At 39.2% G+C, this 20437-nt stretch overlaps 1 protein-coding gene across 2 annotated transcripts in view; it reads right to left on the bottom strand.

Moving 5' to 3' along the window:
* The window catches only part of LOC124170568 (mitogen-activated protein kinase kinase kinase 7-like), a 131036-nt gene that overhangs the window by 32410 nt on the left and 78189 nt on the right, over positions 1-20437 (bottom strand). For both annotated transcript variants that reach the window (XM_046549368.1, XM_046549367.1), the window contains exon 9: positions 16952-17420. In XM_046549368.1, the coding sequence (XP_046405324.1) occupies positions 16952-17420 (469 nt within the window). The remainder of the gene's footprint in view (positions 1-16951; positions 17421-20437) is intronic.

Raw genomic sequence — 20437 nt, 5'->3', positions numbered from 1 at the left:
ATATTTCATTTAATAATGCCTTCTTCCCAACCTTTTCGTTATGAAAATTCGTTTCGTTTCGAATGAATCGTTATCATGCTGAAGTGAATAATCGGTAATGAATGTTTCACGCGATTTCCGCCGGGTTAAAGAATTCATATCATCACGAAAATTGACTCGCCCTTCATCCTCGTGCTTCCGAGTGTCAGATTCAGATTTTTTCATTTTGGCCTGATTCTTTGGTCTCCCGATTGGTCACGAAGTCTGCTTAAAGTTACGGCTCCGGTAATTGGCCTCCTTGGATTCTCGCCCGGGAAATTCTGGATTCTTCACGAAGAAATGGATTGTTAGGATCATGGCTAGGAACCTATTTAAATTTTTTACACTGTTTCTTATGGGAAACACTGCATCGTTTAACGTTGTTTCGCTTAACGTCGACTTTTTCAGGAACGAATCAACAACGTTAAACGAGGACTCACTGTATACTGGAAGATGCAGCGAAGTCTTAACAAAAAGTGCTTATTAATATTTCACCCTCCTCATCAACTGGAATTTCCACTGTATAAGATTATTGTTCCCACTTCATGTTCTAGTGTCACCTCAGCCCCAACAATGCAAACGCTCAAATATATTTTCACTTGAACCAATCCAACTGCTGAATCAACGTATGCCTCTCTTCCACAACTTAGGAATGATAAGAAAATCGGCGTCAAGTATATTCCGTTTTATTTCTTCAAAACGCTAACTTCACATGTTATAATATTGCACCCAGTACACATTAAAAGCAATGAGTAAATGACAGTAGTTAAATGAGATACAAAACGAGCTCTAGATTACTATCGAACGAGATAGTTCATTTAATTTGTCTTACGCTTCCAATTCCCAGCCTCTCAACTCCTCGAAATCTTCATTGCCAGAGTAGAAATCAGCGACCATGAATTAATCTATCTTCAAAATGTTCCTAGAATGCGCCTTCACGAAGTCGGAGTCAGCCGTTGCGCAATACGTGCATCGTTAAGTCTTTAAAACCATTCACAACTGTTTTTCACACACCCTCAATGTTATGAATCAGTATCGTCATAGCTGTTTGTTATGGTCGTTACTGTTTTTTATTGCCATGGAGCGAAGCTGCTTACTTGCACTCTGACGTCACAGGACGTTTTTGTAGCGCGAAAGAATTTAGTGATTTTAGTAGAGATGGGTCGAATAGCAGATTTCTCGAATTCGAATATTAAATCATTGCTCGAATATTCGAATACCTCGAATACTAAATGATGAATGCCGGAATGTTTGACTCGGTTGCCTATGCAGCAGGCAACATTTTTTGGGGAGTAATTTTGATTTACTTTAAATGATTCGAACAGGAATTTAGCTGATTAATGAATATTTTAATTTTATGGAAACAATTGGGCATATAATTAATTCAACTAACATCGCTTTACCCCCACTTCTGCTGCCAAGTGCTAGCTGACAATCTGAGGCATTTTGCAAAATACAAGCTCTTTTCCACCGGATTTTCTTCAATTATTTTCAGTCCATCTTTGGGAGTTCTCACGAGATAAGAAGATGAATTGGAATTGCTATCAGGGAGAAACCAAATATTCTGTGAAAATGTCCCTTTGTCTGGGACTGTAACAATAAAGATTTATAGCACCACTCATTAATTGTAACTTGATATATACTTTCGGAAAAAAATACCGCATCAACTTCCGAGAAGCTCTGCTGCTCATATCGAGTTTCGCCAGAATGCTAAGTCTCCGTCGTATTTTCACATATATTTCTTTGCGTAAAATGCTTAAATAAACTCAGAAATACGTCGTGTTTGGTCTTATTCTTTTTGAAATTACGCGCACATTACTAATATTTCAATTCAATAAAGGTGTAACATCAATTGACGAAAGTCATTCTTAGACACCTTTTGTGCTAATAGATGACTCATTCAGCGGTTGACCTCCACAGAAATGGAGAACTTCGAAGCTGGTAGGAAAAAAAAGGTCAGTGGGGGAGAAAAGGGAGGGCCGGAAACACGTTTCTATTGTTCTCGTGCAACCCGGTATTTTTTCGAAGCTAAGGTCTTCGTAATATGATCCCTGCGCGAGCTGTGACCTTTTTTTTATTTCGGAGAAGAGGAAAGCGTCAGAGTGGGTGAGGCGAGTGCTGAATGGAGGGGGATAGCGGATCATGGGAAATGCCCTAAGGTTGCTATCCCACGGCACTGAGGTTCTCCTGGTGGGGGGAATCGGGGATTTTCGGATTTTTTCACCCGACCATTTTCGGTTCCCCTCGTCGAACTCTTTTCACCTCTAAAATCCACGAATTTGATGTAATTCGTCAACTTGCGTAAAACGGCGCTGCGAGCACTAAATGAATACAGTTCTCTACATTTTTCCGAGTCAACTACCAACGACGTGCGTGCGACAGTGTATGACGCGAAATTCAAAGTATTCGAGGTATTCGAGGCGGTACTTTTCGCATAACTATTCGAAACCTCGAATATCGAATACTTTCTAATATTCGAGGTATTCGAGTATTCGCGGATACTATTCGCACATCTCTAGATTTTAGCGAACTTTGAAGCCCTGTAGTAATAAGAATATTGAGGATTATGAGGTCATATTTTGCAAACCTTAATAACTTCAACTTACTTATCAATACGTGTAAAAAAATAGGCATTTTAATTTTATGAGAGCACCCCATTACATATGTCACACACCACACCTGGCTTTGCTTTGAGGGCAATGACATCACAAAATAGCAAGATCTGACATGTTTGTCCTTAACATCCTCATTTGTAGCCTCGTTGCTTGAAAGACGGAGGATCGTGCTCCTTCTCGTCTCCTTTACATGGCTCTGCTACCTTCCTCCCCCCTTCCTCTCGAGATCGCCGAGCTGTTTTCTCGTTCTGTTCCCACACCTCATCGCTCGTGAATTTTATGTTGTTCTAATCATTGTTAATTATGTCCCAGATTGCACACTTGCAATTTAATTTGACGATATATTGATAAATATGTATTTCATGAGTGGAAACATTTTTATGGAGATAAAAAGAGCTCAACGTATGCTGTGGCGTGAAACTATCGCGAGGAATAGCAAAATCCACCTCACCCAAACTAAAGTATTAGATGAAACACAAGTCAGCATGCGATGAGAAAGTGACAATTTTTGGGAGAAACGTGTGTGAGGAAAATTTGAATACATACTGCCAAATGACTTGAAAGCTTATAAAAATGATTTTTAATCAGTTAAAATATTTAAATATGCACGAAATTCTAAATAGCATTCCTTCGATTGCATTTACCAAGAAGAGACGTGAATAATTACTTCGTTTTATAGCAGGCAATTAAAAATGCATTAGGATCCGAAAATATCTGAAGATCCGACTCCTGAAATCAACCATCCAATCTGGATACAGATTTGAAAAAATCTAGGAACTGTCCGTCCCTCGCTTTACTGCTTGGATATATGCTTGGATATTATGCAGTTAAACAAATTTGAATGCGTAAAAAAGATGATATTGCTGATTGAATTAAAAACCATTGAGCTAAGCAGCAGCTGATCCATTAAGCCATCATGCCTAAGCCATGAAATGGAGTCTTTGGTCCACATAATAATTCAAATGGTAAATGGAAATAATGGGAAATACGAAGGACCTAGGTATTAAGATAAATTACAGAAAGGAAATGACAGACAAAACATAATTGGTCATAGAAACTTCAATCAATTTTATCCACGATATGAGCTTTTTCGCATGTCCTAATTTATTTAAGGCTGTTCTATACCCCTGTAAAATGCCACTTTTGCAGGCTATGGTGACGCGACCAATTCTGAATTTACGATTAATGTTATGGAGCTAATTTTTCATGTATTGTTATAAATATGCCAAATTTGTAAAGCAGAATAGTGTGTAAAAAATGAGATTTTCTTAGGGTCACTTCCAACTTACGCACACATTTTTGAGGGCCATTAGTGACCATCACTGTAATTAGTGTAAGAAATCAAAACTAACCAGAATTTTTCCTTCCAAGGTCATTATTGAGCTAATTTTTATTGGTCATCAGAGGAGAATCTCAGTGTTTGCTGAGTGCTATCAAAATATATACATATTTTCATAGCACCTGCCATCCAAAATTTAGAACTGAATGTAAGATCTTTCACATGGCAAAATATGTTTACATTACTACGTTATTTGAAGCAGTGCAAAACTGCGTTAGATTTATACTGCTCAAGTTATGATTGTAAGCCCTTTCTTCTGGTATTCTAAAAATCTTATTTGTCAAAAAGTGAATGGGAGGGGAAAAGGAATAAATTTTCAATGTTGATCTCTTTCTATCCAGCATCAATCCATGAGGCTATGGCAGTTATCTTTTATCAAAATGCTATGTTTTTCTCTACGCTGTAATATTTGCAAGTTTGTTTGCTGTTGTCAGGAACACGAAAAAAACCTAAATAACCATTAATATTCTATTTGCATTCAATCATTGGCATTACAACTTTTGGTCTTGAGTCCCCATTTTTAGCTCCAATTCTAAGCCCGCCAAAGAAATACACTGATGTAGACTTTCGAGAAAAATTAATTTCTGACAGGAGAAGATAATTCATAGACATGTGCATATGCTTCCATGCTTTTGACATGAGAATAAAAGTTGGGGCTTTTAAGGACCGCGGGGAATGAATAAATTGTTGAAATTGTTTTTTCCTCTTCTCATAAACCAGCTAATTTCAGCTCGAACGGATCAAAATTGTAGTCAGAAGAAACAACAGAAATATAGACAGGCTTTGACTTTATTGAGAGACTAGCGGAAAGAAACGTTAATTTTTGACCAAATGTGAATGAGTGGATGAAATAGATGGGTCATTTATGCAGAATGTACATACAGGCATCCCCCGAGTTACGTATGTCTCGACTTACATAAATCCGTACTTACGTAAGTGATAACCGTATTTCAAATGATTACGTTAATTTTCGAATGAGAGCGCGAAGAAGTAGATATTCGCTCGTACAACCTGTGGTAGAAAAAATTTCGAGTTTTTTACGCACTAAAAATAACAAAGTGACCCTTTTTGTCATTCCTCGAAGGAATTTCATTAATTTCTGCAGAAAAATCACTTATAAATCCCAAGTCAGCAATCAACGTGAAAATTTGCAGTTCTAGCGATGGAAGTGGTTGCGCTCACTCCTATACCATACAGCTTGTTACACAGCATACACACCCGAACTCAGACTTTCAACTATTTAAAAATTGTATCCTTAAGTTTGGACATTTCCATCTGTGGGATTAAAAGAAAATAAAGTTCAAGCAGAAATTTTTATTGCGGAAAAGAATTGCTTAGTACCCACGTAACGGCATTCAAATTTTGAGCGTTGGCAATGAACGCCGCGAAAAAGTTAAGAAAAAGTTGACATACCATATTAATTGCGTAATTGTTTACATGCTTCTGGCGGAAGATTTTATTAAGCTGTATTTTCTCGTTCTCTCATATTGTGTGCAACTGTAAATGAATATTGCGTCATTGAAAGCTTTTCCCCACTAACTTTGTTGCACGTTAAAGACGGAGTTGGCTGAATAAAAGCTCACTTTTAATTAGCTTCGTGCATTGGAAATACTCTTCGATGTTTCCAGCGAAGTAAATATTCAAATGATGATATTTTCACGTTATTTTATTGAGATATGAGAGAATGAAAGTATGCTTCCGTGCGTGAAAGATTGAGGGTATGTGCGTGTGAATGTATCTAAGAATATAGTAATTTACTGGTATTTTTTGTGTGTTATTTACTCGTAATCCTACTCTCCTCCTACGTGTATTAACTGTGACAGTGAAACCACCAGATTCATCGATCAACGTAATATATAAAAGGCAGAAGATATAATGACTATAGGTAGGTAGACAATGCATTCTTTGGGCCCTTAGATCGCAGTATAACATAATGAATCAATTTAAGTAATCAGTTTAGTAATGTAGCGTTGAGATACTGTACTTTCCCGAATCCACGCAATCGGTCAACTCTGGGAATAATATTACGCATTTTGATTAGCAATGCTCGAGATGCAATTCTCAGACTATATTAATGTTTATCGATTTTGTATCTAATAACGTAAGAATACGCGGTAGAGTTCATGAATATCCCAGTGAATTGAATGAAACTTCACCGAGAATTTACCGCGCATTTCTCCGCTGAGAATTTCACCGCCCCGATCGAAATCTCTGAAGCACTAACGCTAAGGTTCGACTTACGTAAATTTCGACTTACGCAGAGTCTGCCGGAACGCATCTCTTACGTAACTCGGGGGATGCCTGTATCTGGATTTATTTCAACATTGTTCCCCACCAAAATTATGCTGCTTATTTCTCCGCGTCACACATTCAGCACATTTTTCAAAGTTGGCAATGCACTAAAAACAGGAATTGGCCTTCATATTATACATTCAATTCAAAGTTTGTCCGCTTGACAGTTTAACCGCCTTACAAATCTACTATTTTCATTAGATCATGCTGAATTTGTTGAATAAATATCTAGGCAAGAAGTTGAAATGTAAATTTCATTCTGTGATGAAGACCCCAGAAGTATTATCCCAGCGAAAAGCACTGGATTCGATGCAATGGATTTTGCATTTGTTAACTTTAAACACTCAATTCTCAAGGGAGGAGTAGATGGAATGGTTTTTAATTTCCTCCTTCAAATTATTTACAAGTCATATAGCTCAATAATATTTAGTTAGCCAGGTGAGAATGACAGTTCTTAAAATGAAGTACTCTGCCATTTTTTATGCTACACCTACCCATTGTGAATCAACCCACTTTTTAGATTGAACCATGTTATTCCCTATAGTATTATATTCCAGTCATAAATACACTTGAAATAGTACCCATTCATAAATCTAATCCGATATTTTTCATTATAATAGCTAGTCTGTTATTTTGTCTGAAACTTTCAATTTCAGTGCTAGCTTAGGATGGACTTGTATTCGAAAAAGGACAGATGAAATTAACTTACATTTCTAATAAACTCGGAATGTCACTTTCAAAAGTTTTAGGACAAAGTTAGTGGCGCCACTTCTGCTTCTCAAGAAAATTTAGTTTCCCTTACTCCATTTGTTTTCCTTGCTCACGCACTGCAAATATTTCGCTTCCATGTGAAGATATATGAACAAAGAGGGAGAAGTTACTTGCTAAATTTATCATTTTGTTTCGATCTTTGATGGATTTAACGATTACATTCGTGTGCATACTGTGTGTCCTTGCTCCGGTTTTCACTGCTGGTCTGATATTATGTATTACAAAAACCTCAACGCCAAAAGTCGTGGTGGCGTAGTGAAGTAAATGCGACGTCATCATAGTAAAGGTTGTTGGCTCGATTCCCCTGCTCGGCATCAAGATCTCAACATTTTTTTCCTTGGTTACTCCTTTTGTATTTAATAATGGGTTTCAAATAATTTAAATTCGCTGTAACCGTTACATACTTTTTTTAATGGTAAATGGTAATATACAAGTTAAGAATTGGGCAAGGGTTGACGTATCCTTTTTATGGATTGCTAGTACACATTTTGAACGTTAGGGATTTGCAAAAGGGGTAACCGTAACCCGACGGTAAGGGGCGCATTCAAACCCAGCGTTGGTAGTAACTTAATGATTTTAGATTGACAATGAATGGTCACGCATAGTAGTTGATAATTAAAAATTTATTAATTGGTTTAGAAAGCTGTTGATTGTTATGATTCTCTGTAATGAGCTCCATACTTTTTCACCCGTCCCTTGAGATGGGTGATAAAGCACAGTGTTCATCACCACAAACCTTAGTCTAGGGATTCGAAATAGAGCTTCGAAATTAAACTTTTAAACGCACTATTAACAAAAATTCCCTGGGCAAGACCCCCGGTATGGGCTTCCCCAATATTTTTTTATGAGTCGGCACCCCTGCATATATATCATTATTAAAGATGGCAGAAATAAGGAATTCGCCAATATTTGAATCCTCTTTCATGTACTGTGTTAAGGCAAACGACAAATAACTTCACTTGCGCGTTCAGAGCATGTTAAAAAAGATAGGGAGTAGAGAAAGCTGGCATCGGCTTTCTCTTGTTCTTAACGAAAGGTGCCAAGGGTCTGAACGTCACATGCGACGGACAGATATTTTGTACTTGCAGTGCTACCCACACACCACACAGGATGGGAACGACATTCAACAGAAAAATGTCCACCACCACCAGATTTTTGAAAAAAGCCCTCGGAGAGAATTACCTATGCACTGTCAAAACGAAAATCTGTGTCCGTGAAATTACCCACACATGCTATACACCTACCGTAGCAGGCATATAGCGATAGAGGGTAGTAGAGCTCAATAACCCACTACAACTCTTAAATAATTTCAAGTTTTTCTAACTTAACTGAGAATCGTTTAACAGATAAACCTTTAAATATTGAAAAGTGAAAACTAAAGGAATGAAGTAAATTCTACTACCATGACAAATTATAAAATGAATCCCAGGTAAGTTAAATTTGTGGATATCAATCATCTCTCCCCGAATGATCAAATAAAAATGACTTAAAGTGAAAATAATAATTAAATAAATAATCAAAAATAATTACTTGCGAACCCAAAACTTATGGAAAACTTTAAAATTGTTAATTTGATTGCCGTGTTTTTTTCAGTACATATGCATAAAAAATAATTGTAAATTTTCGTAAATTCTTTTATCGACCAATAAAAGTAAAAAAATCAAAACATGATACAAAAATGGCAAAGCTTGCAAATTATTCTTCGGAAGGCGTAAGCGTTGGTTTTATCTAATTAATAGCGAGTAATACTGCCATTATTTTCTATGACCGCCTCCAGTCTGGAGCTCATAGAACGAACTAAATTCTTGCACACCTGAGGACAGCATCCAATCGATTGCTATATTTGGCGCACATGACCATCTAGCGCATCCAGATTGCGCTCATTCCCAATGTCCCATTCTCTCACCACTACACTCCAAAGGTTTTCTATGGGATTTAAGTCTGGGGAATTAGATGGCCATGGCAAAACATGAATCCGTGGATGCTCTTCAAAAAAATTAGAAACGATATTTGCCCTATGGATTGGGCAATTGTCCTGGACGAAAGTCACTTCCTCGCCAGGCGGAACGACCGTTTCAATACACGGCAGAAGATGGTTTGTCAGGATACCCACGTACTCCTCTGCATTCAGTCTTGGAGACGTGGAAACTATAGGCCCAGGCCCTGCAGCCGTCATTGCACCCCAATAACTTTTGCTGAGGCGTCCTGAGTTATTCCTTGTAAGGATGTGCCGCTGATCGTATCTATGAACGTAATATGTTCATGTTGTATTAATCAATTCCATCATGATTGACAAAACAATAGAAATAAATATTAGCAATTTAAGAAATGAAAGAAATGCTTTCATACCGTGTATTCCTTGCCCTCCACAGTTCTATTCTTCCTTCCTGATTGCTGCGAAAAGTTTTTTCATCCGCGAAAATAGTTAAGTCCCAAAAAACCTGGTCGTTTACTAAATTATTTCTGCTGAAAAACATCCTCGAATGCTTCTGCTGCTCAGTTAAGAAAGGCCTTAGGGCAGGTTTGTGGTGTTGAATGCCATGCGAAATCACCCGCCTTCTAATTGCTGCGTAGCTGCAACCAAATTGCGCCTCCCTGGAAATCGCAGCTACTCCGCCAACACTGAGAGGTTTACCCTCAATCAAATGGCGAATCCTGTTGTCCTCCAAATCGTTGGTGGCCCGAGGTCTGCCGCTTCTTCGCCCGTCCTTCAGGGATTCGTCGCCTTCCCTAAAACGCCGTACCCAGTAATACACGGTATTCCGGGACAAATTGAGCTGGCCAGCTACTTGGGCAACTGTTTTACCGCCCTCCACCATGCTAATTATCTGTCCGCGTAAGGCTGGACTCAACCGCGTGCTCCTCTGCTCTTCCATAGCCTAGAAGTTCAAGAGTTATCGATGAAGTTGTTTCTGAACCACGTGCTTTTCTTTAGTTCGCTGTTCCATGGTTCACGGTTCTCAGGTCCTGTTCCCATGATTACCAATTCAAAACCATGGATATCTTTCATTCCCACCTATTAGTAATTCGTGGCATGGATAAGTGGTTAGAGCGTTAGTTTGCTTATCTGGAGTCTTAGGTTCGCATCCCCACCGAAGCTAATATTTTTTCTTTTGAAAATTTTTAATTTCAGCGTATTTACTGTCATAATTATTATTCAGCAGATAATCATAATTTATAAAGGGCTTAATTTGTTTTTTATGCAAGCTGACCCGGCGAACTTCGCACCGCCTAGCAATCAATGAACATTTATTTGAAATAAATCAACATTCAGCCCTGATGATGAGTGCCGAGACGGTACTTGAAACGTTGGCCGTTATAAAAACATTAACCCGGTGGGAATCCCGAGAAGAGTTTACGCACATTATTCGCCAGGAAAGTATAAAATCATATTTCACAATGAACATTTTGGTTACAGCATTTATAAATAATGAGCGGCGGTACCGATTTGAATCATTTTTGACTTATTATATTACCGTAAGGAAAAAATTCAATAAAACTACAACAATTAGTATTACAATTGCTTGTCAGAAAGGCATTTTCTCTATCTACATAGGGTTGACCAGGGCATGTTACGCAGAATTTCTCTCTGTGAATTTTCTAATTTTTATGTTTTAACTTATCAAAATTTAGACATTGTGGTTTTATAAAGCAGTTAATAAAGTCCAAATTGTGGTGAGCCATTTATAACTCGGTTTGGTAAAAGTGCACTCCGTTAATGTGCCCCGTATGTAAATGAACCCGAGTGTACACTACACATTTGGGTTTATTCTGCACTAGCACCTTCTGATTTACAACAGTTTTTGCTTTTTTATTAGATGCACGAACAAATGAAGCGGATAGTCTACCAACACTGAACATGACACATATAATTGTTCATGAGAAAAACATGGATTTCCTGAATTCAGACTACAAGCACTCAACGGTTGACATAGTAATTAGCTAATCATCATCGCGAATGAAACACGAAGCCGAAATTTGAATTTATTTGAACTCATAGGGCATATCAGATGGGATCATGGGAATCCTTGGAATGAGAATATCCTCATCTTTGAATTTTCCTTTGAATATAACCGTGTGAATCGCATTGATTATCGGTTTTTTATCACCTAACATGTTCCATTGCATATTTTAGGTTTCAAAGGTTCACGAACACCGAGTCAACCTTCAGCTGTATATTGTGCGTTGGTAAGCCAGTAGTCACATCTAAGAAGTTTAAAAATGCAGATGGATAGTTGGTGACTTCATCTATTTTTGTAACACAGTCAATAGATTTGAGTAAATGCAGATTACCAATTATTTGCAAATTTCGAAGTTTCGATGATGTAATCCACATCTTCGTCCTGAGCCGCCAAAATTGCTCGCTCGCTCTAAAATTTGTGATTATTGTGCTCATCAGTCATGTTCGAGAGCACTTTGTAGAGGAGTTCATCTTTCGATGAAACGAAATTGCAAAAATGCCGAGGATATGAAATAAATCCACTCGATTCGTCGACAAGAACACGGCCTTTACCGATAGTCAAAAATTTTTAAGAGGCTCAGTCATTAAATTGGTAAAAACAAAACAGATCAATTAGTAAGTAGAATGATCGACTTGAACTTGAGCTGTTGAAGTGTTGCCAACTCCTAAAAATGTCCCCTAGCATCCATATTAATTTCTTCCATGAACTGATATTATTTTTAAATGTTAATTCTGCTATTCGAGGTTGATACGAATCCAAAAAATTCTATTCATCGAGAAAATCGTTCAAATATATGTAGCCGTTCTCGAGTTATAAATAGTGTAACTAACACGATTTACGACTTTTTTATGAACATAAATAAACTTAGATTAAATAAATAAATAACATAGAAACACTGAATAAGGGACACTCACAAAATGTTTTTCAGACGTTTCTATCGGGTTACCCACCATTCTCAATGAGTGAGACAGGATTGCTGACGTCTTCTGTGGAGTTTAGCGGGGGGGGGAGGTTGAAGGGGTGGGTGGAGGTGAGAGGGAAATGGGGAGGGATTGGCTGGTGGCTACTGAGCGACGTTCAGCCCTGGCAGTTTGAACGCTGTTTCCACCCCCAGGTGTACTGGGTGAATTTTCTGGTAGTATTTCGATTTAGGAAAGGGAAAAGCACTGCTCGAAGGAACTATTTTGTGTTGGAGTACTGGTTCAACGAATGGGGGGGACTTGGTGGAGAGGCGATGGTTGTTCATTCGAATGGATACTGCCATGGTGCATTCTCCAATGTAGTAGGCAGGGCAGAAATTGTAGGATAGTCGGTAGATGGAATTAAAGGAAGTATTTAAAGGAAAAAGGAGAAGAGGAAGATTTGTTGATGACTGGTGGGGAGGTGGAGCGAAACAAGAAGCAGCACTTGCATCTTGGGCGGTTGCACGTTGAGGAGGAAGAAGATGCGGCAGTGCGGGGGAGAGAGGGGCGGGTGGATCGGAATATTTGCGCACGTTGGGTGCCTTTCTGTAGGTGATAGAAGGGCGGGAAGGGAGGAGATTGGAAGTACTGTGGTTTCCACTGATGATGGGGTAGAGGTCTCTTAAGATATTTTTTATTTCTTAGGGCTGTTTAGGCCTTCTTCTAATTCATTGGATAAAATTCTAGATTGTGCATTCGCAATAGGGTATAACATCAACAGGTTTCCATTATCAGCTCGCCGATTACTTGGATGAATCCGTTCTGACAAATTAGTTGGATCTTTGCATTGGTTGAAAACTAGAAAACACATTCAACGCAAAACCCAAATGAAGTAGTATGTGATAATTATAAAGGCTATTTGCTGTATGTAAGTCAAGTTGGACGTCATATAATGACACACATATCAACCGTCTCAAGGGACGGGTGAAAAAGTATGGAGCTCATTACAGAGAATCATAACAATCAACAGCTTTCTAAACCAAGTAATAAATTTTTAATTATCAACTACTATGCGTGACCCTTCATTGTCAATCTAAAATCATTAAGTTACTACCAACGCTGGGTTTGAATGCGCCCCTTACCGTCGGGTTACGGTTACCCCTTTTGCAAATCCCTAACGTTCAAAATGTGTACTAGCAATCCATAAAAAGGATACGTCAACCCTTGCCCAATTCTTAACTTGTATATTACCATTTACCATTAAAAAAAGTATGTAACGGTTACAGCGAATTTAAATTATTTGAAACCCATTATTAAATACAAAAGGAGTAACCAAGGAAAAATATGTTGAGATCTTAATTCCGAGCAGGGGAATCGATCCAACAACCTTTACTATGACGACGTCGCATTAACTCCACTACGCCACCACGACTTTTGGCGTTGAGATTTTTGTAATACATAATATCAGACCAGCAGTGAAAACTGGAGCAAGGACACAGAGTATGCACACGAAATTAATCATTAAATCCATCAAAGATCGAAACAAAACGATAAATTTAGCAAGTAACTTCTCCCTCTTTGTTCATATATCTTCACATGGAAGCGAAATATTTGCAGTGCGTGAGCAAGGAAAACAAATGGAGTAAGGGAAACTAAATTTTCTTGAGAAGCAGAAGTGGCGCCACTAACTTTGTCCTAAAACTTTTGAAAGTGACTGTACCTTTAAAGAAAATTACCTTATTGGTAACTCAAAATTTGGTTCCCACGCAAAATAAGGCACACAAGCCATATGCTTCAAGAAATGTGCTTGCCATAGGAATCTTGTCTAAGACATACTAAATACTTGGTATTCTAGGCATTGATTTTCAGGCTACACCTACACATTGAACTTTCCATGATTACCAGAATTGTCTTAAGACCTCTGCCGCTGCTAAGACAGCTACGTCATTGGCTAGCTAATTGCAGTAAGCTAATTTTTTACCACAAATAGTCACTCTTGACACTTCCTCTTTGATTTCATTAACAGCTTCCTCAACGAAAACATTGAAAAGTAATCGTACCAGAGCCAAAACTTGTACGTATCACTTTTTTGTTGTTTTTGCTTCTTTAAAGCTAGGTCCAAATTTAATTACGGCCACTTGGTTTTTAATTTCATACGGAATTATAAGCATTACATTCCAATACACTCAATAATAAACAGTCTCTAATCAATAATATAACAAAAATATGTCTGTTAATCTCCACTCTCTTCTCTTAAATCAGCCAATATTACCATACACTTCCCAACTTTCTACGTAAAAGAGTAATTTTTGTGTTTCCCAACATTATTTTAGGAGTTGCCTATGTGTCTTTTCCTCTGCCAGAGAACTCGTCAGCACTTATTGTCTTGCGTATTGTGAGTCAAATTATATACAATTGTAAGGTGGATTTGGAATATTTGAAGTGGGGTTTTTTCTTCTGGGATTTACTGGAAGCCCCGTGCAGTTAATTAGTACATATCCAATTTAAGTTTGTTCATTTGTCTGTTAACCTCAATTGTAGGGCAGCCAATCATATACACTTTATAATCGTAAAAGTAATCAACGGCTTTAAGCTTAGCTGTGAGTGTTGCAAGCTGTGTGCTCAAGGCATAATCTTTATCTTGCTTTGAATATCCTATGAATTCCCAGTCCAATCTTATTTCCCTACATTATGCCATTATTATTATAGTATTCTACCGATTAAGGTAGGTTTCCATGGAGTACGCAAGAAGTGATCTGGGAGCCTCCCTTTCCTTCCAGCAACTGCCTTCTTTAACTAACAGTAAGGCCCTCTCCCTTTCAATCTATCTAAAAATCCTATTCTTTTCCTTCCCCTCCCTCGTTTCCCTAACATTCTACCCTCTAACACCATTTTCAACATCCCCTCACCGCTAAGCACTGACTCCATCCATACCTTCTGTCTCCTCCGTATCTCATCTAAAAGCTGCCTCTCCTCGCCAACCATATCCAGCACTTCGTCGTTCCTTTTCCTCTCCGTCCATTTCACCCTCTCCATTCTTCTCCATACCCACATCTTGAATGCCTCCAATCTTCTCTCGTCTTCTTTCCTCAGTGTCCACGTTTCTGCACCGTAGAGAGCTACACTCCAGATCAAAATCTTCACTAACCTTTTCTTTAAACTCTTACATAACGATCCTCTTAGAAGCTCCTTCCTGTTCATGAACGCCTCCTTCGCTAATGCAATTCTCTTCCTGATGTCCTTACTACTGTATCCGTTTTCCTCTAACGTACTGCCTAAATAGTTGAATTGCTCAACCTGCTCAAGTTTTTCACCACCCACCTTTATCTTAAGTCTCACATTCCTCGCTCGTGATGCTTTACAAAACCGCATAACCCTAGTTTTCTTGTGATTAATCCTCATCCCATACTCCTCGCAACGCTCGTATAACGCATCCACTAGAGCCTGAAGCCCCCTCGCTGACTGGCTAATCAGCGCCTGATCATCCACGAGTCTCACTGATTTGAACATCATTCCTCCCACTTTTATTCCAGCTTCTAACTCATCCCACGCTTCCCTTACCATCTCTTCAGCGTACACGTTAAAGAGATTATGCCATTATGGCAGCATAATAGCATTAATTCCACAATACATGGCAGCCAAATTCTTTTTCTAACTGAGGACTGCACACTTGTTCCCTGAGCCAAGCCCTACCCAAATTAAATAGATTTATTGACTGGCTGAGTAAGAACATATATGGAGCTGGAGGGAGGGATATTAATTGACTAAGATATAAAACTAACAGCATAAAATTACTGAGGAAATAAATGTCGGAAGATTTCTCATTAATTATTAAGGTGAAATATTCCCCTGGGCCATGAATCAAACCAATAGCATACAGATTTACCTGGCATACAGCATACAGGATTTCACATGGAAATAAAATTTGGGCTGAAAAGTTTAAATATTTGTGGGTGATAATTCACTTCTTGACACCAAGGGCAATAAACCACACACTTATATAACATGCGACCAGCATTGCGGGCCCGTGCCGTTACATATCCATGCATACTTACTTTTGGACTCATTCTCTTGTAATGTAATCATAAGCGAAAGTAAGTAGTCATAAGTATTAGGTGCACAACAAAGTTCCTGCTGTTTGTTAATTAATGTCTCCAGCAGTGATTACAGGTCGATTTTGACGCATCGGAAACGTCACGAATCAAGCTTAGACATTTGGTAAACAAACTGCTCGACAACAATGGCGAGTTTTTTTTAGCATCATATCCTTATTTTTGTGTGAAAATGTCTGAGTTTGTGCCAGGTAATTGTCATTTGCAGAGAGTTTTTTTTTCATCTTTCATTCGAAGAAAACAGAGGCTGATGTGCATCGAGAGCTTCAAAAAGTTTACGAAGATGCTGCTCTAAGTGAAACAACGTGCCATGATTGCTTCTGATGCATCAAAGACGGGCATTCCAATGCTGACGTGAAGGAAGACCAATTACCTTTGAAGACGCTAAATTGGAGGCATTGCTCGATGAAGATCAATACTAAACTCAAGAAGAGCTTGCTTATGCATTAGGAGTTACTCACCAACCCATTTCCAAGCGATTGGATGCGTTGGGATTTATGCAAAAGCTTCCTTATGATTCTAAGAGATTCTACAGCATGACAACGCTCGACCCCACATTTCAAAACCTGTTGAAACCTACCTGTAATCGCTCAAATGGGAAGTCCTGACCCCCCCCCCCCCCCTGCTGTATTCTCCAGATATTACGCCATCTGATTATTACTTGTTCTGTTATATGGCACATGGTCTGGCTCATCTGCAGTAGTGCTCATACAAAGACACCAAAAAATGGCATGATTCGTGGGTAGCCTCAAAAAATGAACACTTTTGCTGTTACGGTATTGACCTCTGCCATAACGATGGGGAAAAGTTGTAGCTAGCAATGGACAATACTTTGAATGATTCATTTATAACCATGTTTTTGCGATAAAGTTGTATTTTCGATCAAAAAACGGCGGGAACATAGTTGCGCACCTAATATAAAAAATATGTAAAAAGTTACCATGGGATAGGAAGTCTTTTTCCTCTTGCGTTTCCAATTCTTCATTAGAATTCCATTTCCAGTACGAGTCATTGCAGAACTTAGCAGGAAAATCCCTAGCCGGTGACGGATGCACCGGGTCCATACATGGAATTTTTGAATGGCCAACAAGTCGGTTCAGCTGGCAAGTGCTACAGCCATTCCTTTTACAGTGAGTCACTTCATCCGTGAACGGAGCCAGTCCCGGATGCTTCTCATTCCACCACTTGGGAGTATTAACACAAACATTATTTGTCGGTGTGAATACATTGTGATTGTCAGTTCTCCCAGTCAAGTGACTGAACTCACTTGAGCACTCACTATTGCATTTAATGGGTTGAAGGACACGATTGGACATATGAGAAGAAACACTGGGAGTCCGTCCATTGGAAAAGCCCTCACACTCCTGATCAGCATGAATGATGTTCTCTTTGTCAAATGCCCAGGTATTCTGTAAAAACGAAGTGCAATGTTAATGAAACAAGGGAAAGCAATCACAATGAACTCAAAGGTTAGAGAGCCAATATCAATGATGGAAATATAAAATTGCTCTAAAAAGACAATGCTACAGAACAAAAAACAAGGTTAGTGTCACCATTTTGGAGATGGGTGATATATGTTGTCATATATGCTGTTGGCTTGGGATTTTGCTATTTGTTCTGAGCGGGAGGCACCAGAGTTCCTTGAACCTCCAAAGTTCCTCCAGCGACTTTGCTTTGTGGTTTGTCTGATTTTCATTTAATAAAGTTATCTCCAGGATTTTCAACTAGGATATTAATATTAATTACTATTACTACCAGCTTCTTTATCCGCATAAATGAGAGATACATTTGTGCTGAGTCAGATAATCTGCCTGCAGTCAACCCTCTTGTGATATGATAGGGTACTTAATGAAATGCGACATGGACATACCAGATGAAATTTGAAATGTCTTACGATCACCCTTCGTAATTTCTGTTATTTACGAGTTAGTGGGAGTATGAATTGAATTACAGTACACTCCCGATTATCCCAATGGGCTAATGATGGGGAGAGACGGCACGAATAACCGGAAAACACGGATCACCCAAACTTTCGCTTGTGTGTCTTTCAATGTTCATAATTTACGTGAAACAGTTTATTGTTCATGCAGTTATTCTGCTATTTTAGAGTGCATCCCAAACTCAATGAGAGCTTTCTTTGCCAGCTCGCGATCTTTTTAGTGGCGATAACATGGCTGTACTAGTATTACTAATGCTCCATGTAAGGCCTGGTTTCGAAAACCACACGCGGTGGCTGTGTGATCACGGATACAAAAAAGTGGTTTGCACGAATGCTTCAAAACCACTGCTCGACATTGGAAGCCACACTGTCAGGCAACACACCACGTAGTCGTGTCTAGCACAAGTTGCCCGGGTAGCAACTGCTCCGGGAATTGCATCCAGGATCAAGGATCGCGGTTGCACACTACGAGGCTTGGAAAACAAGAAAACGGTGCTCCTGTGAATGCAGCTAGCCCACGATCACTTCCATTTTATGAAGGGGACTCTAACAGAAATAATAAGCCCAGTGCATCCTAGTATTAATGCAGTAATTCAGATGATTTTGCTTCGGATTTTATTTTTTTACAAAGATCACGGCTGAGCTTAAAGCCACCCAGTGCCTCCACCGGGTTGCGATTGGTGGGTCGACCTTTAGATACAGAGGTTAGCTGCGAGATAAGCGAGTTCTCTCGTCAAATAAGCAGTCGTGGACAAAAAGTGGTGGTGTTCTGAGGGGTATTGGGCTACCCTTGGGTAAGGTAGACCATTTAAATGATACCAAAACCTGTGAAGATACCGTGACTTGGCGACTAGGGGCCGACAATAATTATGCCTCTCATCATCCGGGGGAGAGGGCAGCAGCTCTTCTTCACATGTGCGAAGGTGGAGACCATACTGGTCGGTACAGTGACACACATTTCACTACAGGCGTGGTAACATTTACTTTAACGGCTGTAGTACTGCGATGTGGAAGGCAAGGGGAAACCACCACATTATCATCCCGAGGAGTCCCAGCTACTCCACTCAATTTACATAATGACATGATGGAATTCTCTCGGGTAAAATACTTCGGAGGTAAACTAGTCCCCCATTCGGATCTCCGGGCAGGGACTACTCGAGAGGGTACATCGGTCAAACGAGATAGAATGTTAAGAATAGGAACATGGAACGTCAGATCACTTCATACCTGCGGTAGGCTAGAGAACTTGAAGGTGGAGATGCGAAGAATGAACCTTGACATATTAGGCATCAGCAAAATGAAGTGGCCCCAGGAAGGAGACTTTTGGAGGGGAAGCTACAGAATGATACACACAGGATCGCTAAATGGTAATGCTGGAGTAGGCATAATGCTTAGAAATAGTGCCGGGATGCGTGTTAAAAGCTACCTGCAGTTTAATGAAAGGATAGTATTGGTGAAACCCGTAGCTACTGTAGCGGTGCAAGTTTACATGCCTACGTCAGATTATGAAGATGAAGAAGTAGAAGATGTCTACCAAGATATAGCGGAAGTTATCAAGCAGGTAAGAGGGGAAGAAAATCTTATTATTTTAGGTGACTGGAACGCTGTCGTTGGCGAAGGTCAAGACAGAATGATAACTGGATAATATGGGTTAGGTAACCGAAATGAAAGAGGAGAAAGGCTACTTGAATTCTGCACTGAGCACAGGCTAGTGGTTGCCAACACTTTATTCAAAAGTCCCTTGCGAAGGAGATACACGTGGAAGATGCCAGGAGACCTTAGAAGATTCCAAATCGACTACATTCTAGTGAAACACAGATTCAGGAACCAGGTGAAGGACTGCAAAAGTTATCCAGGGGCAGATATCGATAGTGACCATAACTTAGTTATGATGAAATGCCACCTTAAATTTAAAAAATTGAAGAAAGCCATGAAAAACATATGGCAGGTTGAAAAATTGAAGGAGGTTCAGCATCAACTGGCTTTTAAAGAAGCTGTAGAAAAGAGATTAGGGGAGGACAAGACCAATAAAACAGTGGAAGAGAGTTGGAAAACCATTAGAAGTGGTCTGCAGGCATCAGCTGAGGAAGTTCTTGGTAAAAGAAGAGTGGTAATGAAAAAACCATGGATCACGCATGAAGTATTAGATCTCATTGAAGAAAGAAGAAAATACAAGGCGGCGAAAACAGCAGAAAGACAGAATTATTACAAGAGAATAAGGAACGAAATATGTCGTAAAGCACGGAAGGCTAGAGAAACGTGGATGAAAAATATTTGTGAAGACGTACAAAACAATCTTAAACATGGAAAAGTAGAGGCCGCCTATAGGATAGTGAGGAACTACTTTAAGGAAAGGGGCGTAAGATTTAATACCCTTAGGGACAAAAACGGAGAACTACAGTAAACTCTCGATTATACGAAGCAGGATTTTACGAAGTTTTCGATTATACGAAGTGATAGTACGGTCCTGGCGAAAAGCCTATGGTA

The sequence above is a fragment of the Ischnura elegans genome, chromosome X, assembly GCF_921293095.1.
Source record: "Ischnura elegans chromosome X, ioIscEleg1.1, whole genome shotgun sequence".
NCBI lineage: Eukaryota > Metazoa > Arthropoda > Insecta > Odonata > Coenagrionidae > Ischnura > Ischnura elegans.
Note: the sequence above shows the minus strand (reverse complement) of the source record. Positions and strands in the feature narration are given on the sequence as shown.